We start from the raw sequence: 25,131 nt of genomic DNA, 5'->3' as shown, positions 1-25,131 counted from the left end.
CACGGGGATTTTTGCTTGTGCAACGGAATGTTCTTCCCCTCTCCTCCCCCTGCAAAGCTGTTCCAGGGGTTTCTCCAACCCTCTGGAGTAGATTTAGGGAGGGTGCATGGCACATGCAAGGCAAAGGTGGTAGTGGTAGAAGCCCAGTTGCCCAAGTGGAAATCCTTGTGCCAACAGGACAACTGAATACTGCTCAAGGCTTGCCTCACAACAATATGAGGATGGACAGTTTATACAATCAGCTAAATTCAAGTGATGAAGGTTTCTCTGGATTGTACCTCTTCAGGCTGCATGGAAGGAATTGCAAGTCTGAAGCCTTTTCACCATGAAAATAAAATGTTGAACTAATGAAACTAGACCAAAGGTAGCCAATGTGTGGCCTTCCAGAGATGTTGCTGGACTACAACTCCCATTATCCCTGACCACTGGCCATCCTAGTTGGGTCTGATGGGAGTTGGAGACCAACATCACTTGGAGGGCTAAAGGTTCTCTGCTCCTGGACTAAACTGAACTCTTCTCCCTGACATGCTCATTCTCTACATGCAGGTATGGGATCAGCATTCAAAAAGGGACAAACTTTGCTACTCAGTTCTGGCCAAACTGGTGCACCCTGCACAAAGTTTTTACTGAAACCCCTGCCTGAACAAGTTATGGAAAGTCAGCCCACAACTGTAAAATGCAATGAAAGCTCCCACCCATCTTTAATGCAGATCCTAGGACCCAAGTTTTGTCATCAAATAAAACTTACTGCTACCATGGCAAACGTTTTAAGAATGGGCTATGTAGTCACACAAACACCGCAAGTCTGTTTGGTTATTCAAATGACTACAGCTTTAACCTGATCCAGGAATGGGGTTTTTTTGTGAGGAGGTAGGTTCAAAGGAAGAAGAGCAGGAGTATCAAAATGTAAGTTCACTGAGTGCCCAACAGCAACTGGGTCCTTGCAAGCAAAAGGCAGCAAGCAGGCCAGATGCAGGCCTCTAGGTACACCACACCCAGCCCTTCCTGGCAGCCTGATTTTCTGCACCAGCAGAGCGGGAACTGAAGCAGAGGAAAAAGCTGTTGACTCGACAGTGAATCAAGCTTGGGTGTTAATGGGGCGCTCGTACTTGGGAGACAGAGAGAGAATAATGCAGAATAAGGGATGTGCCAAGCCTGAAGGGAGAAGCCTGAGAACAAGCCTCTCATTTCCCTTCAGAGCTGGGGCCACACCTAGCATACCTCAGGATGGGGGACCTCTGGCTAAAAAACCCTGTTCCCCTGGTTTCTTCTTCCCCTCCTTCAAAGACAAGGCCCAAAACAGCCACGCTCCCTCTAGCTGCTTGGGCCTCAATAAGGCCTTTGTGGGATAAATACACTGAGGCCGTGTCAGACGAGGCCAGGGGAGTCGGATAATAGCCACACTGCTCGGCTCTGGCTCTGATGTCTGCTTTCCAATATCATTGCTGGCAGAAAGCCAACATGGCTGCCACCACCAGCTCCCTCCACAGAGCAACTAATCCGCTGCTTTCCTCTCCCATACTCTTGGAGTTCAGGGTGTGGCGGCAGCCTAGCTGTGTGCTCTCTAAACATCTTGTCCCATGTGGCGCGCAACCTACACTTTCCTTGGGAGGGGCTCCAAATGCCCGGATCAAAATCAAGAGTCTCCATCATTCTCCTCACCCTCAACCCTGGGCAAAATTAAACCTTCCCTTTTCAATTGCTTCCATGGGCACCATTTCCCCAGCACTCAGCTGGGAGCAAGGGAGATAGAGGACACCCCTCCCTCCAGCTAGCTGGCGCTCTTGCCTCTCCTCCCGGCTTTGACAGAATCACCAGAGCAAAATTAATAGCAATCAGAGATACCCGCTCAGCGCAGAGCAATCCCGCCGGGCACCTGCCAGCAGAGCCGCACCAGCAGCGGGGATTCCCCCCCCCCCCGCCTCCCCCTCCCATTACACAAGCACCAGGCGGAAGAATGATAATTGCTGGGCCCAGGGAGCAGAAAGCAGAAATCCCCAAGCCCCCTTTCTGGGCTTTAACAATTTGTACATCCTTCCTAGCGCTTGCTTTGTGTTGCTTCCCCCATATTCCAGGTCTTCCTCTGCTCCACCGCAAAAGCAAACTCCCCCCACCCCCAAAAAATATTTTTTATTTGCTTTTCTGTTTTCGCCATCAACACATACATACTCTGTTACATTCATGCACAATAGAAAAGAAAAACATGTACTAATAATAGTGTCATACACACACACACACACACACACACACTCCTCCAAGCTGTTCAAATCCTATATATATTTACCTTTACTTCCCTTCCACTCTTTCCTTGGTATCCTAGTCTTTTAACTGAGTTTTCTTTCTTTTTTCACCTCCTTTGTTGCCAGTGTATCCATTTGGAATTCTCATATCAACACCTCAACAATTTTCATTTTTAAAAACCCTCATATACAGTAGGGTGGGCTTCGGTGTGAGGGACAGACAGACTCCAACCTCAGCCTCCTTCTGAACCCCCCTCTCTCTTCTCACACACTTCTTGCCTTTCACACCTAAATAAGTGTACGGTTCCCACCCTTCACGGCTCTCTTTTTCCCATCTGTTTTCTTGCAGAGGGGAGAGGGAGACACCCGCAGTGTTTCCCAACCACATCCCCTCCTCACAACAGCCCTTCCTGAAAATAGATAAACTGGAAAGGGAGATAGGATGTGGAGTTGTCAGCTATTGCAGATAAGTTCCCCCAAGTTCACTTACTATTGCTCAACCTCACACTCACTCCGAGCCGGCTAGTTATAGGTGCTTCTAAAAGGGGACACACAAAGCCAGGCCCCTGTTTCGCCCCTGCAACAGTAAACCAGAACAAAAAGAAAGAAAAAGAAAGCACCCTTCATTCTAGGATATTATCCTGTTCTCCCTCCTTCTTAGGATTTGCTATACTACAAACCACTAAGGTCCAACCCAAGTTAAAGGAAACCTGAATTCCCATGTGCTTGTGTACAAGTGAAAAAGGACTAGCCGCTTGTACAGAGGACCTTCCTTCCCACACGTGTACAGATGTTTGTGCATGCCAGGCCTTAGACCAACAGTAAATAACTTCCTTTGCCAGCAGTGGGTCCCTGGTTCAATCCTTGGGAGTCTCCAGGGAAGGAAGAACCTTTGGAGTGCTGCTACCAGTCAGTGTAAACAACACTCAGCTGGAGGGACCAGCGGCCTCATCTGGAATGAGGCAGATGTTCCTAATGCTGGCCATCTAACCTTTAGAGTGCTGTGGCCCATCTTTTCTCCTTGATAATATCAGCACTTTAGAAACCAAGGGGGTTTCGAAGGGAGCAACAGGAGGCTTCAGCTTCCCAAGAGGGAGAGTCAAAAGACCTTAGGGTGGGGGTGGGGGGGTAGAAAGAAACTTCTCCTGTCTTTAGCCACACCTCAGCCCTCCCCACCCACAGAGAGATGAGGGAAGGGGTTCCCACGGGGTGGCTGGGATCTAAGCTTGTAAAGGCTCCACCCTGAAGCTGTGGCGCCACAGAAGACGCTCCTTGTATTAACAGAGGCAGGCAAGGAGGGAGGGAGGAGGGAAGGAGTTTTGGGGATTTGTCTGTCACCCTCAGGGCCTCCACCATGCCACTGCACAGGACAGGACAGCGCTGGGGAAAGCAGCATTTACACAAGGCCGTCAACAGGAGCAGCGAGCGTCCTCCCCACAATTCAGAGCCTGCCTTTGGGCTGGTGGGAGGAAGATCCTTTCACAGAAAATCTTTTTCTCCACTGCCCTCTTCCCCAAACCATCAGTTACATCAAACATATGCCCAGAACAGCCTCTGTACAGCAGCGCCCAGCCACTAATGCTGCCTTCGCCATCCTGGTGCCTTCCAGATGCTGTGGACCACAACTCCCACCAGGCCCAGCCAGTACAGTCGCTGATGGGGAATGGTGGTCCCAAACATCTGGAAAGCACCAGAGCTAGTGAAGCCTGTGCTACTGTCATCGTGATCACCAGATCACAGAGCTCCAGGCATATATATATCTAGGCGATGACTGCACCCATTTGAGCCAACCACATTTCAAAACTACTAAATTCATGCTTCAGACTAATTTTGAATGCTTGCGCGGGAGTTACATTCCGGGGATCATGCCTAAAGCCAAAATCGTGTATCGTCAAAACACCGTGGGTACAATGGTGGGTGGGATTGCCAAAGCATTTTTTCCTGGACGTCTGCTCCCTTTTCACCTCTTTTTTTAATTTTTTGCCAAGTGCATAAAGCTGAATGCACACAAGTTAAATGTGTGCAAGTTGTGGGTATCCTGGATAGCCTACCACAAGCGCGGCTTCTCCCACCACACTGTTGCAGTACAGTGGGGAAACCGAACATGATGAACTTAGCTCTGCTCCTGAATCCTCAAAGAGCAGGTCCTCCAACTCACATCAGCACAGCCTGCAGTTGTCCACATCTTGCCGGACTCCCAGCTCCCATCACCCCTGACTGCTGGACATGCTAGCAGGGGCTGATGTGAGATGGAGACCAACAACAACTGAAGAACCGCAAGTCAGCCACCCCTACATCACAGCACCCCACTGAAATTTAGAAGGAACAATCCTACCACATTCATTCTGGAAAGGCACTAACTGAGCTCCCACCTCTGCTCCTGGTTTCAGCTGAGAGTTGGAGGGCAACTAATTTCTTTCCACTTGCCAGCAACCAACACCAACACCCACTCCAGTTTGAATAAACAGTACACTCCCCCCCCTCCTTCTGCAAGAGCACCAAGTCAAAATGTTTACCCCTGGGAAGATGCCAAGCTTGTGGACTTACCAGTCTGATTGGTTTGTGGTGCAGATCTGTCTCCTTGATGGGCTTGTCTTGGAAGGTGGGCACCAAGCCACGATGGGCCAGAAGCTGGAGCAAGGCAGCATTGTCCTTGGGGGAAGGGGCGCCATCAGCGCCCGATGGCAGGGCCCGGCGCCAGGCACGGCAGTAGATGTCAGACGAATGCAACAGGCGGATGAGAGGAGGCTTCATGTGCTCCTGTTCATACTGGTCTGTATAGAAGGGTTCGCGTAGCTCAGCAGGGATGTGCTCTGTACACAGAGAGAGAGAAACAGTCACATTATTCCTTGCGCTCAGCAAGCCTCTCTAAAATATCCCATCTGCCTCACCGTATCTTTTGCACACCAACCGCCAGAGCCTCCTGATCCTCAGTACCCCTATTAGTTTTCTGTCACCACTATCTGCCCCAAGTCAGTGAGCTGCAGTGGCTAAGAGAGTGGATTTTGGTTGCAATAAATTCAAGTATAAATCCTCAACCCACCCTGAATCTCAGATACCAGATCTGCGTCTTCCCACCAATCTGGTGCCCTCCAAAAGTTGTTGGACTACAGCTCCCATCAATCACAGCCTGTATGGTCAATGGACAGTAATTATGGGAGTTGCAGTTCTGGGGGGCATCTAAAGGGCACCAGGTTAGGGAAGCCTTGACTATTTTATCCCACAGGAACTGTTGTGAGAAAAAGATATCCTATGCACGTTGTCCCCTGTGTTTTCCTAATAAAGAAGGGGGTAGAAATGCAATGAAAAATTATACCAAGAGAAGAGGTGCTGCAGATATAATGATGTTGTCCCCCTCCAGGGCCTTTTGCTGTCTCTCTCACCTGTCCCCACAGGTCTGTCTCCAGGGTTAAAGGGGGGAAATAGTTCCACAGATGGAGGTGGGCTCAAGCCCAGGCACACAACAGGCAGGGGATCCTGAAAAGCCTTCCAAATGCCAAGGCCAGCAGGTGATTCTTAATGATATAGGTTGACTCTTTTACTCCTCTCAGTCTGGGTGTGGGGGGAATCAGACAAGTTAAGAGGCACATACAGTGGCTCAAGGCTGCATCAGGGTGAATCCCACCGTTCAGGACCAGGGCCAGAAGCAGCACCCAGCATCCTCAAAGCAGCACAGGAGTCAGCAAACTTTTTCAGCAGGGGGCCAGTCCACTGTCCCTCAGATCTTGTGGGGGACCAGACTATATTCTGAAGGGGGGGAGACGAATTCCTATGCCCCACAAATAGCCCAGAGATGCATTTTAAATAAAAGGCCACATTCTACTCATGTAAAACACACTGATTCCAGGACTGTCCACAGGCTGGATTTAGAAGGCAATTGGGCCAGATCCGGGCCCCCGGGCCTTAGTTTGCTTACCCATGCTCAAGCAGCTACCAGGCCCAAAGCATCATACCAGGGCCCACCAACGTTGCTGTTTGGCCCTCCCACTTACCCAGTCCCTTGGTCACAGATTTATGACAGTACCACCAGCAGCTAGGAATCTAGGGCAGAAAAGCCTCTGGCTGATCATGGCAAATGAGGGGTATGTGAGGGCTGGCTGCAGTGCCTGGCACGTTCCTGGTCCCTTGCGTAAAGGACTTACAGTGGAAAGGAAACTGCCCCTCATTTTGATTTACTCACAGCACATGAGAGTGCCCCAAGTAGTTGGGCTCTGAAGTGGGAAGGGGGGACCTGTGGCCTACAAACATTGCTGGGCTCCCAAAGTCCACCAGCCCCAGCCAGCATATCCATAGGTCAAGGATGCAGTCCAGCAATGTCTGGGGGTGGGCACAGCTTCCCCAAACTTGCCTTGGCATACCTGGAGGGTGGGCTGGTTGAAGGTTGTTGCCGATTTCAGGAAGTGGAAGGTTTTCCCTGCATGGCCTCTTCCAGCCCTACTCAATGGTTTGGGGAAAACTTACACCAACGACGTCACCTCCCCAATTGTGGAAAGCCAAAACATACTACACAGATTCGTTCCCTGTTAATATACTTTCCCTAATTTATTCCTGGCCTGTCTATAAAGAACAATAGCTTCTGAAAAATAAAATAAAGTCCCAGGAACTTGGACAAGTCTCCTCTTCCCAAAGTCTTTTCCTTAGTGCTATCAAGAGCTTAGAGCAGAAACAAACATTCCTGATGGCCAAGGCTGGCCATGATGGCATCACAAGTCACCAAGCCGTATGCAGCCCACTGTGTGTTCCCAAGCTACCCATTCCCAATGCCAACTGAATTTTGCTGAATTTTACTACTGGGGGAAGTATGTAAACTGTGCTACTCAAAGCACAGCACATAGCTGCTCATTCTGAGGTGGTAGTTGATTATTCTCCTCTGAGCCGGGAAAGAAAGCAAGCATCATACTTGCTAGCCACCACAATTGCTGCTTTCAAAGGATGTGTGCACTTATCTCTGTGGTGATATGTACATGTATGTAAGCACCCACCATCGCTGCATGTAGCCTCTGGGGATAAAAAGACTGTCCATCCCTGGAATGCATATGAGGCAACTAGGGAAAGACTAATCCCTCCTTGCCCTCACTTTACAAGTCTCCTGGCATCATAAAACATGCACACACTGGAACAGCATCCCCAGATGGATGCGATTTGGCAACACTTGTGATTTTGAGACAAGGGGTTTCCCCCTTCATGCACTTTCATCTCCACAGCAGAAGCACTGCCTCTTTTGAGCACCTTTCCCCTAGCATGCCAAGAGGACAAAGGCAGAAGCAAGGAACAGCATGGCTAGGAGCCAGATTCCCTTGAATGCTAGGCGAGTGCTCCCAATCTTAGATAAAACCTTACAGGACAGAAGGCAGAGATGGAGCCTCACAGGGGCAGCCTTGGCTGTGCATCCGCTGGGGACTTGCACGCAAACCACACACCCCAACAAGCAAGTGCAGAGCAGACAAATAGCTTGGGGGCACCCACTGCAAGAGCTCTGGCATCCAGCCGTAAGAGGAGGGTATTAATTTCTACCCTGACAACACGATTAACATCAGCAGGCTCAGACACATCCTCCCACTGCAGGCTTACAACAGAAAGGGGATCCACAATGTTATCACAGCACTATTTCAGGGGGCAGTGGAGTGTCCGGAGGCTTGGAATCCTGTGTTTAGCCTCTGGATTGCAAGAGGCAAATTATATTTAAAGGGTTAAGCGAGAAGTCAGGCCAATTTTTGCTTTGGGAAAGGGGCAGGCCTTTGGAGGAACTGGGAAGCAGGCCTCCCACAGGCTCAGTAATAAATGGCAGCGGTACAAGCGTCTCCTTCGGAAACTGTAAGCTCTCTTCCTCCCACTGGGTTTGCGGTACTCTGGCCTGCGGATGGCAGGTATAGGGAAAGCAAGACATATTAGCGTCTTCCTGACAGGAAGATCATGCCAAGGCTTACACGCACGCGCTATACCAGCTGTTTCCTCAAGAGGTGAGGCCACGAGACCGGAGATCTACGTGTCAGCTCCTGCCAGTGAGCAGGGCTGGGAGGGACGGGACATTCCTGAGCGCGCGAGTGTGCAAAGGGGAACAGGTGGAACAGCTTCGCCAGCTGATTCAGCAGCACCTGATCACAGCCACAACTGCACGGGACCAGACTTGTGGCTGCAGTCCCAGCTCCTTTCCCGCCCCATGGCTCAGAGCCCAAACTAACAAAGCCCAGCCACCCCTCCTGGCAGAAAGCCCATCCCACCCACCTCCAAGTCTTCAGGGCATCCAACATTGGGAACAGCCTACTTTGGCTGGGAGGGATAAGGAGAGTGGTGGGACACACACATACCCAAGTCCCTAGTCAAATCTTTTAGGCTGTGAACAGCACAGCTTCCCTCCCAAGCACAGCTGAACTTGTGGCAGGGGGCACATGTTGCTCCTGAGAAATATAGTCAGAGCAGGTAACAGAGCTAACAGGGGCCGCAGGCCAACGTTGAATTGAAACCTCACAGCATAGAACTGTGGAGCTGGGAGGGACCATGAGGGTCATCTAGCCCAAGCCCCTGCAATGCAGGAATCTTTTGCCCAACATGGGGCTCGAAACCATGACTCTGAGATCAAGTCTCGTGCTCTACCAACTGAGCAATCTGTGAAATGTCTGCCAAAAGGTCCAGCTTTTCACGTGTTCACCAATATTGGCATAGACACTAAGATCATTACCAAACTTCTTGTTGGAGGGGGACAAGCACAAAGCAGAGCCTGCATATAGTAGCCTAGAACCTAAGAGAGTGCAAAGAGGTCAGCCTAGACATGAATGGCTATGGGTCCCTGCCACACAACACACCCACCACACATCAATTATTGCCCAGGGCTAGCATAGTTGCTAGTACTGACCCATGTCCTCTCCTGCCCCATCTGCAACCACAATGGGCGGCTTCTCTGCACAACAGGCAAACCCAATATTTGGGGTGGGAAGTAATGCAGCTCTAAGGATTATGAAGCCAACAGGTTTTACTGTCTCTTCACATTCTGTCCTGGATGCCTTTTCAACAGTATCCAGAGCTGAGAATTGAAAAGGGATCAGCCCCTTTTCACGTGACAGGCAGCAACGACCACTTTCCCATTGCAAAGAAACTTAAAATGATGGCAGCTTGCTCACTGCACAGAACCATTGTCAGAAACTCCATGACTGGAGTACAGAAATGGACTTGCTCAGTTACAAAGGGAGGAGAGTTTGCTCCAAACCAAGGTTGATCTTTCGAATCTGCATTCCTTACCCCACCAGATGTAAGGGAAGCACAAAGGGGAAAGACTAGATATGGTGAAAGTTAGATAGAAACTGTCACTGATGCTTCTCAAGAACTCACATGAAGAGTAGCTTAGTCCTGATTCACCAACCTCAAGGGGGATATTATTGTTTTGTACTTCACAACAGCTGAAGGGACTACTTGATAAGGGGTTCTTGCCAGCCTGGGGACAAATCAGATGTGACATTTGGCACTTGGCTTCAATTCGTGTGGCTGTTAATTTGAAATAAACAGCACGTGCAGAGGGAACAAAGTTGAATAGAAACCATGGTGGGGGTGGGGAGGGCAGGGGGGTGTTAACCCTTTGTCCCCACTAGGGTACTTACTAGAATCAGGTCCTCACACCTGCTATTGACAATAGAAATAAGGTAGCAAGCAAGGAAGGACTGTGAGGAAAATAGGCATCAAGAGTTTTCTGATTTTTACAAAAACCAGATATAGAGAGGGATTATTCGCTAACTCCAAGCAGGACTGTAGTGGGAGGCAAAGGTTTAAAGCCCCTCTATCTCCCATGCCATGGTCCCAATCTGCGTAGAGTCTCCCCCCCCCCCAAAAAAGGTCATCATTGGCTACTTCTTGTTTTAAAATCAGACATTCAAGTGAACAAATGTCACGTCTAGTTTGCTCTTCACATTAAGATATTAATCTGACACCCAATGAGATGCTAGAAAGGTATAAGCCCAGCTCTCATGACAGGGAGTTACTGTGCCACATAGGCCACTGACTTAATAAAAAGAATCTGAACCATAAAGAGCAGACCAAACAACACAAGCTCTCCAACAATTATATCCAGGGCCACTGCTCTTCCCTTGCCCCCAGCCATCCTGGCATGAGCTTTTGCACTTTTAATGAGCAGCAAAAATGATGCTAGGCAACATCCCAATGTGGTAAGCTTGTAGCCACAAAGGACACAGAGAGAAAAGCATCATGGAGACATAATTGCAATGGGAGATGAGTGGCAGCACATGATTAGGATCAGCTTTGGGCCCGCAGGTCTTAGGGGGAAATGCAGGCAAAAACTTAATAAAATAGGGACACGCCATGGTGCAACGAGAACACCTTCCAAGTGAGAGCCTCATCATGTTTCAGAGAAGTGGGAACTCCCAAGCCTGGGAAAGGAAGCTAACAGTCCTTGCTCTCAGCCTCAGCGCTCCCAGCAATGTTGTGCTCTCTCAACTCCAGGTCTAATTTTTATTTTTAAATTCAAATAGCATCACAGGTGAGGGGGCTGTCAATTATTGTGACAGTACCAGAAATGGAAGGGGAGCTTAGCTAGTCCTTTCTTTGCTGTGGTCCTAAGACAAATATTCTGAAACAAATATTTGCATTGTGGAAAGATAGGAAGCCGACTTATACTGAGTTAGACCACTGGTCTACCTAACCCATGTTGTCCACCTTGACTGGCAGTGGCTTTCCAGGATTCCAGGCAAGCGTCTCCCAGCTTTACCTGGAAATTCAGGGATTGAACCTGTGACCTTCTGCATCTAAGGAAGATGCTCTGCTGCTGACCCTATGGCCTACCACTGAGCCACAGAAATCCCCCACTGGCATATTTAACACCACATGCCACGATGCACTGAAAGCCACATCTAGTTTGGCTTTCAGACATGTGCATCTGAAACCCTGCAGAGGGAAAAGCCTTGGTGGGGTGGAGAGAAAGATTTGGACAGCCATGAGAAAAAAGGATTGTCTCTCCCAAGCGCTTTCAGTAGCCTCCACTGGAAACTGAGTGTTTTCCCCTATTCCAAAAGGGTCCCTGAGCTACCATTATACATGTTTGAAATTAGCACACAGTTTGGGCCTTAGGTAGCAAAGACTCATGTGGTTAAAACACCTTGAGCACTTACTAATCCACGTTAAGTCATGACTTAATGATGGGAATGTGCCCTGAAGTGCCTCAAATGACAATTCTAGCACAGGTTTAGCAGTTTGTTGGGACACAGGAAGTGGGCATTATTTGCAGGAACCACATTCCATTCAGAAGTCACTGGCACGTGCCTCACAGATCAGGCCCCAGTCCCAGCAGGTAAGGCCAGAAAGGAAATGAACCAAGGAGCCTTGCACCAACCTCTTGCGCAGCAGCTTCAGACTGCCCCACCACAGAGCATCCATAGGCCTCGGCAAGCCTATTCAGCTGCAGTCTGAAGCTGCAGGGGCTTGTACAATTGCACGTGACAACAGCGCCCCGGGAACTATGCAAGAGCCAGAGGGGCGAAGGCAAAACCTGTCTCCAGCAAAGCACCACACCCCCACCTGACAACAGGCCCCAACATGCAACACAGGCTCCAGGGTGTAAGTACTGTGCCCTGAAATGACATCAGTGCTACATTACACACTTACAAAACACATCCTTGCCGTTATCCATCAAGCCTTGTGGTCCCTTCCAACTCTATGATTCTAGGCTTGCAACCCAGTACAGGGTGCTTCCTCTAAAGCACTCGTCCATACAGCAACCCTGGTGAGAAATGATTACACTGATGCAACAGCACAGCCTGCATCTCAGGAAGGTTAGGTCTGAACAAACTACGAAGAGGGCGAAACAGCATAGTGAAAACTCATGAGGAAAGATGGAACTTGCAATCACCAGGAAGCAGGCAAACATGAGGCAAGATTCAAGTAACTGGTCCCACTAGCAGAAATCCAGGCAAGGGTTTCCCCGCTATCATAATGGAGCTTTTCCTCACCCCCAGAAATAGCTTGGGAGGGATTGGGAGAACCCCAGAACAATGTGCAGTGGAGCAGAGGAGAGATTAAAAAATGCTTCCTCACAGTGGCGTAGCGTGGGTTGTCAGCACCCGGGGCAAGGCAAGTAATTTGCGCCCCCTAACCCGTGGATTTGCGCACCCTAACCCTAACCCCCAGATGTTGCGCCCGGTGCGGCCGCCCCCCTGCACCCCCCATGCTACGCCACTGCTTCCTCAGACTGAACAATCTCCTTAGTGTGACATTGAATTCCTCCCATGGACGGCCTGCCTCCCCAGCATGACCACTGAAGTGGATGGGGACATGGGGAAGAAAAGGTGACTCCTCTTACTCCTTGTGTTTTTGGACTACAACTCCCATCATGCTTGGCCACTGTCCATGCTGGCTGGAGATGAGAGTGTTGGAGTCCAATACAGGGAGCCAAGTTTGGCAAAAGGCTGCTACACTACAGCTTTAGATGGCAAGGCTCTGTGAAAAGGGAGCACAGAGTCCAAACAAATCAAGGAAAGATATACAGTGGTACCTTGGGTTACAGACGCTTCAGGTTACAGACTCCGCTAACCCAGAAATAGTACCTCAGGTTAAGAACTTTGCTTCAGGATGAGAACAGAAATTGTGCAGCAGCGGCGCGGCGGGCCCCATTAGCTAAAGTGGTGCTTCAGGTTAAGAACAGTTTCAGGTTAAGAACGGACCTCCAGAATGAATTATTAACCCGAGGTACCACTGTATTTGTAATGTTAATCAGCAGGACTCTTGTTTCAGAGGAACTGAAAGTCAGATATGCAGACTAGATCAATACATAGCAAGGGACTGAGGTGGTCGAGTCTCAAGGTGGTAAAATAGGGCAGTGCTCCTTAATAGATATGGAGGTTTTACATCTTTGAATGCTTTGCCATTAAAAAAAGAAACCCTTCAGGCAGAAAATTAGCACGGCAGAGAGTTGGAGATAGGCTAGAACGTCTCCCCATAATGCCCTTTGTTTTTAACCTGCAGGAGATTTCAAAAATTGTGCCCTGCTCAATTTATTCCTCAACAAGTATAGTCAGTTCTCAATCTCTTTCCCGCCCCCCAATGGACCACTTGAAAATTGTTGGGGATCTTGACAAACCACTTCATAAACGTCTCATCCTTCAGGGCTGGCATTCTCAAAACCAGAACCTGATCATAAAAATAATGAGCCATAGGTCAAGGCACTGAGAAGAGTCCCTTCAATTGCTGTTTTAAGGTAAAAATGAGTGAACTGCACCAGCATCATATAATGAAAATCACAGGCCTTAAGCCAGGACATCATTGGACCTTATCCGCTCCCGATCAACATGGCCTCACCTTCCACTGCCAACAAAGTATAAATCATGTGCAGGCCAAAGTACAGACATTCACAATCGTTTCATGGTCTACCTCAATGGCGCTCATAGACCACCATCTGAAAACCTGTAGCCAACTCTGCCCCCACATTCTACTGTCCCTGTAAACAGGGGCCTAAATTTCTCGGTCCCAACACAGAATCAAGTTTTCAGAGAATTACAATTATTAATGTCTTTTCTTGATAGAAAGGCAGAATAAAAATATTCCAAATAAAATAACAAATACGAGCAAGATGAGTGAGGGAGGTAATTTCTCCCTGCCGTAAACTTCATGGATAAGTTTATATTCTAGAGTAGGAAAGGGAACCCCGTGCCCAGGGGCCAAATGTGGCCCTTTGAGCCTATCTGGCCCTCAAGACTTTTATCAGGGTGCCATGCTCTGTACCTTCCTTGAAGGTTTTTGTATGGCTAGAATGCGTCCTTGAGCTCTGATAATGCCTCTTGTCTGTTTGAATGGAGGACAGAGAAAGGTGTAAGAGTGCACAGAAACCAGCCTAGTGTACATATGGGCAGGGTATGAATAATAAAATTTATTTTTATTATTATTACATTTGTTGCTCTACACACATTTGCCTGTGGCTCTGCTCACCATTGGGATGAGGCTCTCTGACTGAAGAAGTCTAGAGGGTGTTGGGCACAGATCAGGAGCAGAAACTGACAGTACACTGAAGGAGGCAACAAGCAGAGTGTGATACAGGACTCAAGGGGCAAAGGCGTTTGACTCAAGCCCAGAAACCATTCTTGAGGCAGGGGAAACCTGCATATGGGAGCCTTAGCCAAGCAGCCGGATTAAAGAGAAAAACAAGCAGGGCAGCCGCCACCGCCTCCCCCACCCTCTCAGACGGCCAAGGTCGCAGCTCAAGCTCTGTGGCAGGGTTACAGCCAGGCAAGAGGGAGGGGCACAGAGGCAGCCAGCAGCTTAAGGGGCAATCTTATGAAATCCAGAGGCATGCCAGCTGCAAGACAATGTCAATAAGCCTGCACAGGATCAAGGCACATTTCATGTAAGAGCTCTGCTGGATCTTCCTGTTTCCCCACAGCGGCCAACCTGGGAAACCCACAAGCAGGACATGTACCCAATGCCACCCTCCCGCTTATGCTCCCTAGCAACATATTCGGAGGCATGCTGCTTCCAATATGGGAGATAATAAAGCCCTCGTGACGAGCAGCCATTTAAGGCCTTATCCGCCATTAATTTGTCTAATCCCCTCTTAAAGCCACCCAAATTGGTAGTCCCTCTTGTGGGACCAAATTTCATAGTTCTAGCTATGCACTGTGTGAAATACTTTCATATCTGTCCTGAATCTCCCATCATTCAGCTTCACTGGACAGCTCCAGATTCTAATATTACGAGAGATGGAGAAGAACTTATCTCTCTCTCTCTCTCTCATGCAAAAGTGTTAAAACACCTCTATCATGTTCCACGTTACTTGCTTCTTTCCTCAGCTAAAAAACATTCTCAAATGTTAGAAACTTTCCTCATTGGGGACTTGGCCCAGCCCACTGGTCATTTTGGCAGCCCTTTCTTTGAACAAACATCCTACTACGCAGAAAATGGTTGGGAAATATCCCCTGACCTGTGGCCATCCAGATGTTGCTGAACTACAACTCCCATCTTCCCTGACCACTGGTCACTCTGGCTGGGGCTGGTGGGAGCTGGAGTCCAGCAGCACCTATAGGATTGCCAGGAGTGGGGGTGGAGCAGAAAATGAAAAACTGCTATGCCAAATGCCACTCCCTAAGTGAGGTCCTTGACAGAAGTGGGTGTGCGCTGCATTTTGGGAGAAGCTCTCGCACCATCTCGTACCCAATCAGCACAGCAGCGAAACAAACCCACCCATTTTCCAGCAAGCACCAGGAGGCAAAGGCTGTCAAGCTCATGGTCATGTTAGGTGCCTCCAGCAGGTTAAACTAGATTGGAGGCACAGCTAAGAAAGGGGAGTTGCTGGGAAATGTCAGGCAACTTCCACCCCACTCTAGCTGGCATGACGGAGCAGAATTCAAACCTCTTCCCACCTGCAAGGATGTTCTCCACAGCTACAAATACATGAGAACCTTGTTCCCATCAGTGGTTTCTGACTTCTTGCAAGAGAGAAAGTCAAGGGACATGGGAAGGAGACTAAGCAAACAGGCAAGGCAATCAACAGCAGGGGCACAGACAGCACATGCACACAGGCAATTATAGGCAAAGTTCAGGGTTACGCTGAGTTGCAGGTAGTAAGGTGGGCCTGCCAGCACCTGCTGAAAGTGAAGAGAGGTCAAGCAGCAGGTCAGCTTCTACAAAGCATAATGTTAAGAGTGAGAGCCCCTTATGATGTGTGCATGCCATGTTCCAGTGGCGGTTCTTGGGCTTATGCATCCCAACAAAGGTGGGTTGCATAATATGGTACCACAGGAAGTAAAAGTGAAGGTCCAAGCTGCAGAAGGGAACTGAAGGCAGGCTCTAAATGGAAAACAGCTACTTCAATAGCAACCAACAGTTTTGCTAATACCCCAAAGGTTAACCAAGGCAAGCCCTTTGTTGTGAAGTGTTAATTTGGGATCTTGTTTCTCTTTCCCACCCCTTGCACAGTGGTGAACATCAGGCCTAGGGGGGGTCAAATGTGGCCCCCAGACTTCTGTATCTGGCCCTCAGAACTCTCTCCAGGCCAGATTTCCCATGGCACCGCTTCACACACAGAGCTTCTGCCTGGTTGGAATGTGTCTCCTTAATAACTCCTCTTCCTTGTCCAGACAAAAGAGGATTGTATGTGGAAGCTTGCCTGCTGTACAAAGGTAACATTTACATGTGCTCCTGCACCCACCGTTGCCTCCAGACTCACCCACCACTGACAACCCCCTCACAACAGATGGGAATGAGGGCCTTGGACTGGAAAAGGTGCCCCATCCCTGATACATGGCAATATGGATGTGCCTGCAGTCATAATTCCTGAGCCAGATTGAGCACCTGAAAGATACAGAGTATCTCTGGGTTCTCAACTGTTCAAAGCCTAGCAGACGTTCAAAGTTCCTCAGCACAGGATTTACAGGGCATACATGGCTGTGCATGTTGTCAGGTCAGTGCTAGGCAGGGCCAATGGGGAAAAATAGGCCATCAGCAGCTAGCATCTATGGCACAGTTAGAAAGGACCAGGTGATCTCAGGGAAGTACCAACAAGGGACCCTACCAATAACTGACCTGGCACCAGTTCAAGCTACTATAGCAAGCACTTAGCAGAGGATTCGGTTTGTGCCAATCTAGCCTGACATGGTAAGGCATTGCCTACCAAAATGAGGTAAAATGGTCCACAGAACAGGATTCCATAGTAGATGAATACACAACTTCATGGTCAACAAGTGAAATCCAACGGCACCACAGGAGACCGCAGCATACCTGTTTCAGTCCTTTTTCACAAGAAGAGTCAAACTCCTTAATGCTTGCTTCACTTGAGTTTCCTACACACACACATGGCTGCCAGATTGGATCAAAGAGATGTGAAAGGAATGGCAGAACTAGTTAATATCTGCATCGATCTCCCAACAAAATACACCCTTAAATGCTAAACGAACTAGAAGTAGAAACCTCAAAGCTGCTAACAGTCATCTTTGAGAAATCTCTCAAGACAAGTGAGGTTCCAGCAGACTAGCAAAAAATAGCTACCACATCTATATTTAACAGGGAGAATAGGAGAAACCAGGAGATTACAGGCCCAATGTCTACCTATAAGATGTTATGAGAACAAACTCATCAAAAAAGAATACAGTGGTACCTTGGGTTACATACGCTTCAGGTTACAGACTCTGCTAACCCAGAAATATTACCTCGGGTTAAGACACTTTGCTTCAGGATGAGAACAGAAATCATGTTCTGGCGGTGCGGCGGCAGCAGGAGGCCCCATTAGCTAAAGTGGTGCATCAGGTTAAGAACAGTTTCAGGTTAAGAACGGACCTCCAGAACGAATTAAGTACTTAACCCAAGGTACCACTGTATATGTAATGTAGAAGAAAATGAGGTGATCATTAACAACCAACATGGTCTTGCCAAGACCAAACCAATGTGGAACATAAGAAGCTTCCTTATACTGAGTCAGATGGTTGGCTGATCAGGCTCAGTATTGTCTACACAGACTGCCAGAGGCTCTCCAGGGTTTCAGGCAGGGAGTCTCTCCCAGCCCTACCTGGATTTGCTGGGAATTGAACCTGGGGCCTTCTGTGCTCAAGGCAAATGCTTTACCACTGAGGCATGACCTTGCCCCATCAATGTCACTCTGTGGTAGGTTAGTCTCTAGGAGAAGGTTCCACACAGTTCTACAGAATATTCTTTGGCAGGTAGATCAGAGGGCACTACCATGAGGAAAGCAACCCTTATTCCTTCAAGCTGCACAAGAACAACCAATAAGGCATTAAAAAGTATGTGGGGGGGAGCCTGGAGGCGTTGTTGTGTGATGTCCAAAAGGAGTTATCTCCTAGGGGGTAGTGCTATTCAGCATTTTCATTACTTGCAGAAACAGGTAATATGTTCAACTTTGTAGATAATGCAAAAGTTCAAAGGAATTTGGGACGCCACAGAGGGCAGGATTAAAATGAGTGTCCTTGACTAATTGAAGTGCAAGCAGTAAAATAACATCAGTAGACCATTTTCTGGATCGGTTCCTATTTCACTCTTCGGGGGTTTTTTAATGCTTGGTTTTAATGTTGTTTTTTCTAAGTTGCTTTGAGTCACTTTTGTGAAAAAAGTGACAAATTAAATAAATAAGGTTGATATTTTATGCTGATGACAAGGCACCGCCCCCATCCAGGGCCTCTAGTAATTGCACGCAGCTCCAAAGTAGCTTTACAAAATCAAGGAACAAGCAAGGCACTCAAAGAATCAAAAGGAGGACTTAGACTTTTGAATCAACTAAATAGGAATTGGCAATGAGGTGTTGTTGTTTTAAAAAACATAGCTTCACTCACTGAAGCAAACCACAAAGAAGTAGTAAAAGGTTCTACTTAGAGATTACCTTCTAGGAACACAAGGGCAAGATTCAGAGGAATGTTCTGAAGGGCTAGCAAAATAATATATATAGAAAGGCTAAAGAAGACAATCATTCTACAGATGGAAAAGGAAGGTTTTTATCCTGTCCTTTTTTCATATAAGAAAGGCATCCCCAAACTCGGCCCTCCAGCTGTTTTGGGACTACAATTCCCATCATCCCTGACCACTGGTCCTGTTAGCTAGGGATTTCAGGAGTTGTAGTCCCAAAACAGCTGGAGGGCCGAGTTTGGGGATTCCTGATATAAGACATATATATGTGACTTACTTATCTGCATTTCTAAGCCATGTCCCCTCCCAAAAGAAGCACAAAGCAGTGTTCATGGGTTCACCCATTTTATCCTCACCATAACTGCATCAGGTTTGTTATGCTGATAGATGATGATGATGATTTCCCCAAAGCCAAGCGGGGCCTTGAACTCAAGAGCTCTGCAGTCCCAAACGCCATATACTAGGAATAAGACATTGAGAACCACCCAAAGAATAGGTACAGCCACCATTCACCAGAACCAGGAATAATAAATAGCCATGGGTCCCAGTTGCCACAAAATGGATTTACAGAACAATGGACAGCAGAGCAAGCTGCCCAGGCTGGTCTCTGAAACATCTTGTCTGACTAGCACCAGGCAGGGACTGAGTTAAACTAGATGATCCAAGCCTCAGGTGCCTTTCTAGGGGGGTAGAAAGCATTCATGTACCTGGGACATTGAAGTACAGAGCACTGCTGTACCCATGCATCTTCCATCCCGCTGCCTTAAATGTTGTTTCTTCTCCCATACTGGGCTTTGTGTATCACATTTTAGGCCTTCCATTCTGTGGTTTCAAGAAGACTCCAGGTAGTTTTGCTAAAGTGCAAAAAGCATCCGCTATGGCTCAGGACTGGGTGAAATTAGCAGGGTTTGATTTGTATATAAATCGCCATTTGGGGGAAAGGGGCAACATTTCATTTCACATGCCTGCACCACAGACCAGGGTACAGTTTGGCTGAGGGAGCAATGCAAGGATAAGCTGCCCATGAGTTGAGATTTTGCTTTATTCTTGGTGTCTTTGGTAGAGGAAGAGCTTGCCACTGGGCAAGGTGAGACAGGAGTCAATATCCAGACAGCCACACCTGTTTAACCTACAGAACGGCAAGTGAAACTGAATCAGCGGTTAATGGGAGAGCAGGGCTCAGTCCTCCTAACTGGATTACCAGGAACACAGAAATGTGCCTTATACTGAGTCAGACCATTGGTCCATCTAGCTCAGTATTCTCTACACTACTGGCAACAGCTCTCCAGAACTTTGGGCAGCAATCTCTCCCAGTCCTACATTGATATACCAGGGATTGAACATAGGATCTTTTACATGCAGAGCAGATGCTTCTGTCGCTGAGCTATGACCCATCCCACTAGCCAAGCAATAGGTGTGTAAAGGTAAGGTAAAGGACCCCTGGACGGTCAAGTCCAGTCAAAGGCGACCATGGGGTATGGCGCTCATCTCACTTTTCAGGCCAAGGGAGCTGGTGTTTGTCCACAGACAGCTTTCTGGGTCATATCGCCAGCATGACTAAACCGCTTCTGGCGCACGGAGGACCATGACAAGTGCCAGAGCACATGGAAATGCTGCTTACCTTCCCGCCACAGTGGTACCCATTTATCTACTTGCACTGGTATGCTTTTGAACTGTTAGGTTGGCAGAAGCTGGGACAGAGCAACAGGAGCTCAGCCCGTCACGGGGATTCGAACCGCAGACCTTCTGATCGGCAAGCCCAAGAAGCTCAGTGGTCTAGACCATAGCGCCATTTGCATGTGTACACCTATCTCAGCTGGTGAGCCTCACTCTGGTCACTCCCACTCCTCCTCCATTTCCTGCCCCACCCTTTGCCACAAACCCTTGAGGGTGGGGATTACCCCAGTTTGTGGACGAACACAAAAGGGATCACAGGTAATATAGGGAATTAACCTCAGGGTGCTACAACATTGCACATAATTACTAGCAACTGCTTTGGGTGTGCAACAAAACACAGCAATGCCAATCAGGACATCTGACAGAGGTTAGCAAGTTCCTGACCCAGTTATGGGAAAGGGACCAGTTGAGGGATGTATCAGCTGAGTAATACATAGCATTGGATCACAGGCCCTGTAGCTACAGGTTGGGCTGAGGGAATTCCAAGTCCCTTCCTCATTGGGCTTTCAGTAAATTAAAAGCATCTGGCTCTTTTACTTATTGGTGAAGAAATAAGTGCAGGCAGCAGTGTGTCTAGTAAAGCAAGCTGGCACTCAGTTTCACTTGCAGATCTTTATTTTCAAATGCATACTGAAATTACTTAAAATTTAGCCGTGTAAAACTTGAAAAAGCCACTTCCATGTATTTCTTTGCCATTTCACATTAACTTTCTACAGCCCCCACACTGTGCCTTTAGATCATATAGCAGTCGCACAAAATCCCTGGCTAGAGGCTGACTGATGACTCCCACCATGACCAGTAGCTTATTTCAGGAGCAGATGCTAGCAGTGCCATGTGCATTTTCTGACGTGAGGCAAGCAGGTGCCGCTTCCATAAAGGCTTGCCTTGCAGGCTGAAGGGGTTTTCAGGCTCTATTCGGAAAACTATGGCAAACCCTAGCAAGCACATTCTCGACACACTTCACTAGACTTTGAACCCAGCACTGGCGGAGCAAGGCTGATCACCCTGGCCTCCATCCAAGGCAAATGACAAGGCTCTCTCCTTTCCACCACCAAAGTGTACTGTTTGGTGTGTCATCGGGGTGACAAGGAAGGGCAGGGACAAGGGGAACCTGTTCTCGCTTGGGCTTGACCAGATCCTATATTTACACTAACTCCAAATGAGAGAACTGGTCGTCCAAATACACCCCTGTGAATACACACACAGAAACACACACACACAAGGCACTTCAACATCCACCAAGCACAGCAATTCACTGTCCTCCTGTTGCTTCACGGAATGGTGGTTCCCACCTCAGCCCAGAAGCAGGGTACATTTAGTCTCTAAGAAGAAAACAGCTTCTGGGCAGAAAGGCCCTCAGTTGCGGGAGGGAGGGAGAGACTCTAGTTATTCATTGTCACACAACCTTGCAAGCCATTCCTGTTGCTCCCAGCTCCGGAGCTGGCTGTGGACCAGCAGGCTTCAAACCCTACTATGTTACTTTCAGGTCAACAGCCTCAGAGGAACACCCGTTGTCGTCATCCTCTCCTCCCCTCCCCATAGCAGCCCATACACAATGAGGAAGGCCTGTCACACACTAGCTGGTAGCCTCCTGTCTACAGGTATGCCAGCAACATGGAGCTCCTTATACTTTTAGAAGCCACTGTCAAGGGCCGCCTCACTTACCCACACCTCCACCTTGCCATGTAAGTCGTGCTTAGGCTACTTCATCCATAGAATGCTTCCCCCCCCCCCACTCTGCAAATCCTTACAAGTCTGACAGTTGTGGAGCAATGCGAAGGAAGCATAGCTTCTCAATTAACACAAAGCGCACCGGCTGGCCCACCACCCTTTTGGCAGCAGAGAGGGCGAAGCCAGGAGAGGGATCTGGGTTAGCAGGGGCACCAGAGCAGCGACAAAGAGCACACACTTCTATGAAGCAACAGCAAGAAGGTCAATCCCCCACTAGGGATTGTCTGCTCCCCCCTCCCCTCCTCCTCCTCCATCATGCATGAAAGCAACGCCAATCTGCAAATCCTCACAGAACATTAATTCCAGGCCTGGCAGAGACAAAGGGAACAGCGGGGAGAGCCCAGGGTTGCCAAGGAAGGGAGCACAGTCCTGGGCCCAGCATTGCCAAGGAGCTGAAGAGGACCAAGCTAAGGATGCAAAGTGGTCCTTGAGTAGTCCTTACCGAGATGGCAAAAGCAGAGGATCAAGCACAAGCCCAGCAGCCTCACTAGTTACCTCCCATCTCTCTCTCCCCCCTGCCTTCCAGCTGCCACAGCTTAGCCTCAGAATACAGCTCCACAGCTGGGGCCGTGCTGGTGGCACCCATTGGCAGGGCTTCCCCTGGAGGAATTTAACGCCACAAAATAATGCCACTTAGCAAAGGTAAACACCAACAGCAGTGCCCTGCTCTGCTTCTGCCAGTGAATGCTGTCACTAAGCAGGGTGGGGCGGCACTGACACCCTCAGGCTCTGCAGACCAGCTGGACCCCAGGGAAGAGCATGTTTGGGCTCTGATCTCACCTAACAGTATGCTAGTCATGCAGGTGCTGCCAACACTGTTAACAAAAGGCAACACAAAAAGCCAGGGAGGAATTGAGCTTAGTGAAGGGGAGGGGGGCTGAGGCTTACCCAGGGCTGCTCTTAGCAAAGGAGCTGCAGCAGACATGGCAGAACACCTACCCACCCCTCCGCTATCATGGCAGCCTCCCCCTCCCCTCACACGCCCCACTTCGACCTGCAAAAAAGGCGCCCTCCCAGCCCAGACGCCAACTCCCCTCTCCTAATCACAGCTCCGTCCACACCTGGGGAAGCCCGGCACCTGCGTGGGGAGAGACATTAGGCGACCCTCGCCAGGAAGAAAGGAGCAGACTCGAGTCGCTCCCCCCTCCACCTCAGCCCCACCCGGGCTATCTAGTCGAGAAGGCGGCGACCGAGCGGAGCCCATTGTTAGCGCTGAAAGGGTGGGATGGAAGCAGCAGGGCTGGTTGCCAAGGCAGCCCACCCCATCCCATGCCTCCCCGGGTGCTATAGCAGGTAGGGCATCCCACGGAGCCGAGCGCGATGGGGAGGCGGACATATTATCCTAGCCGGGGAGGAGCAGGCAGAAGAAACACAAACCCAGGAGCCCGCCAGGGACGGCGAGATCGGGTGGAAGGCGGGAGGGGGGACGGGAATCACGGCTTCCTCTCTCCTTAACTCACACGCAGCCACTGGAGATTCCGCCCCTCCTCCTCGGAAGGGAGGTCAGAAAGGGAAAGAAACCCCGACCCCGCCGACGGGCTGCCAGCTCCCCGCTCCCCTTCCCGCGCGGGGCTCCCTCCGTACCTGCACCCCCGTAGCCCTTGGCGAGCACCCAGGCCAGGCTGGCGGCGCTGCGCGCCCGAGGGAAGTCATACTGATCCAAGGGCTTGATCTCGGGCACCAGGAAGCTTTTCCTCATGGCCGCGGCTGCAGCAGGGGCAGCAGCCACCATGGCCCCTCCACCGGGCGCAGGAGCTGGGTTCGGCCTGCTGCGGCGGCGGCGCAGAACGAGCTGGTGGCGGTGGCGGTAGCGGCGGCCCCAGCCGAGCGCATCCCCGTCCGGTTTTCCCTCCCCTCCAGCTCCAGGTGCGAGCGCCCGCCCCGGCGTCCTCCTCCTCCTCCTCCTGCTCCTCTTCCCTCTCCCACGTGATCCGGGCCGTCAATCAGCGCGGGGGCGGGGCTTGCAGACAGGTAATTGCCCCGGGTGCGCGGTGGGGGGGGGGAGGAGGAGGAGGCGGTGTAAGAGGGTTGGGTGGAATGGAGCTGCAGCCCGGGGTGGGTGGGGCGCGTGCGCGCCTTGCAGTAAGCAGGCCGCCTGGTGCTGGTGGGGGGAGCCTGCAGCTCCATTGATCTTACTTACAAACACACGCGGCAAAGAGGAGGCTGGGATTCCTCCTGCTCCCTCCCTCTCTCCCCCCAACCCTTTCCTCCTGGCATAACGCTTTCTCTTTGCCTAGGCTGCAAGCGAGCGCCCCAGCCCTTTTCTCCGGGAGAGGGAGAGACACAAAGGAGCCGCAGCCTCGGCTGGAGCAAGCGAGAGCGCGCGCGCGCCCGCCCTCCTTCCCATGCACACCTCCACCATGTTGGGAGGCAGGCATGACCCTCCCACGGGGCGCGGGGAAAGTGAGGTGGCCTCCCGCGCTGGCCCCTTCCCGCAAATTCTCATTTATCCAAGTAGTACGTGGTGCGTGTCCGGCTCTGCAAATTCTTCTTGCTGTCCCCTGCCCGGAATTAACTTAAGCCCAGTTCTGATTCTCTTCCGCCCTTCCCAACAAGGATGTTTTTAAAATAACAATTTAGAAGAAGGTTCACCCAAGTGCGTTGGAGCACATTCACTCCAAGGAAAGGCTAAACGTTTTGGAGTGCTTTGGTTTAGAAGAAGGGGGAAATGATAAAAGTGTATAAAATTATAAATGGAGGAAATAAATTTTTCTTTTTCCTCTAAGACTAGAACTTGGGTTACCCAATGAAACTGGGAGTAGATTCAGATAAATATTTTTTTTTTGGAATTGACTCCCCAAAGCTGGCTTTAAAGGCACACTAGAAATTCATTGAGGATAACACTGCCAATGGCGACTCACTAGAATGTCCTCCCTCCTCTGTCAGAGGCAGGATGCCTCAGAATACCATTTGTTGGTGATCACAAATGGGGAAGAGTGCCTATAACACCAGTGTTTCACATCAAATATAACTGATCTGTAGAACAGATTCTACGAATGGAAAACAAGAGACACTGTAAATACTTTTGTAACCCAATAAAACCTTTAATAAAAACTTTTTTTAAAAAGTGGAGAAAGTGCTGATATGCTTCATGTTCTTGCAATGGTTTGCCACAGGAACCTGGTTGGCCACAATGACAATGGGA

General features: G+C 49.6%; 1 protein-coding gene across 5 annotated transcripts in view; it reads right to left on the bottom strand.

The window, feature by feature from the left end:
* The window catches only part of CAMSAP3 (calmodulin regulated spectrin associated protein family member 3), a 45,093-nt gene extending 21,112 nt beyond the window's left edge, over nucleotides 1–23,981 (bottom strand). For 2 of the 5 annotated variants that reach the window (XM_053376269.1, XM_053376270.1), the window contains exons 1-2: nucleotides 23,571–23,981; nucleotides 4,788–5,053 (exon numbers count right to left, since the gene is read on the bottom strand). In XM_053376269.1, the coding sequence (XP_053232244.1) occupies nucleotides 4,788–5,053; nucleotides 23,571–23,718 (414 nt within the window). In that variant the 5' untranslated portion in view covers nucleotides 23,719–23,981. The remainder of the gene's footprint in view (nucleotides 1–4,787; nucleotides 5,054–23,570) is intronic. The other 3 variants (XM_053376271.1, XM_053376272.1, XM_053376273.1) reach the window with 3 other exon arrangements.
* Between the last annotated feature and the right edge of the window lie 1,150 nt (nucleotides 23,982–25,131).

Source organism: Podarcis raffonei, chromosome 2, assembly GCF_027172205.1.
Source record: "Podarcis raffonei isolate rPodRaf1 chromosome 2, rPodRaf1.pri, whole genome shotgun sequence".
In the NCBI taxonomy this organism is placed as follows: Eukaryota; Metazoa; Chordata; class Lepidosauria; order Squamata; family Lacertidae; genus Podarcis; species Podarcis raffonei.
Note: the sequence above shows the minus strand (reverse complement) of the source record. Positions and strands in the feature narration are given on the sequence as shown.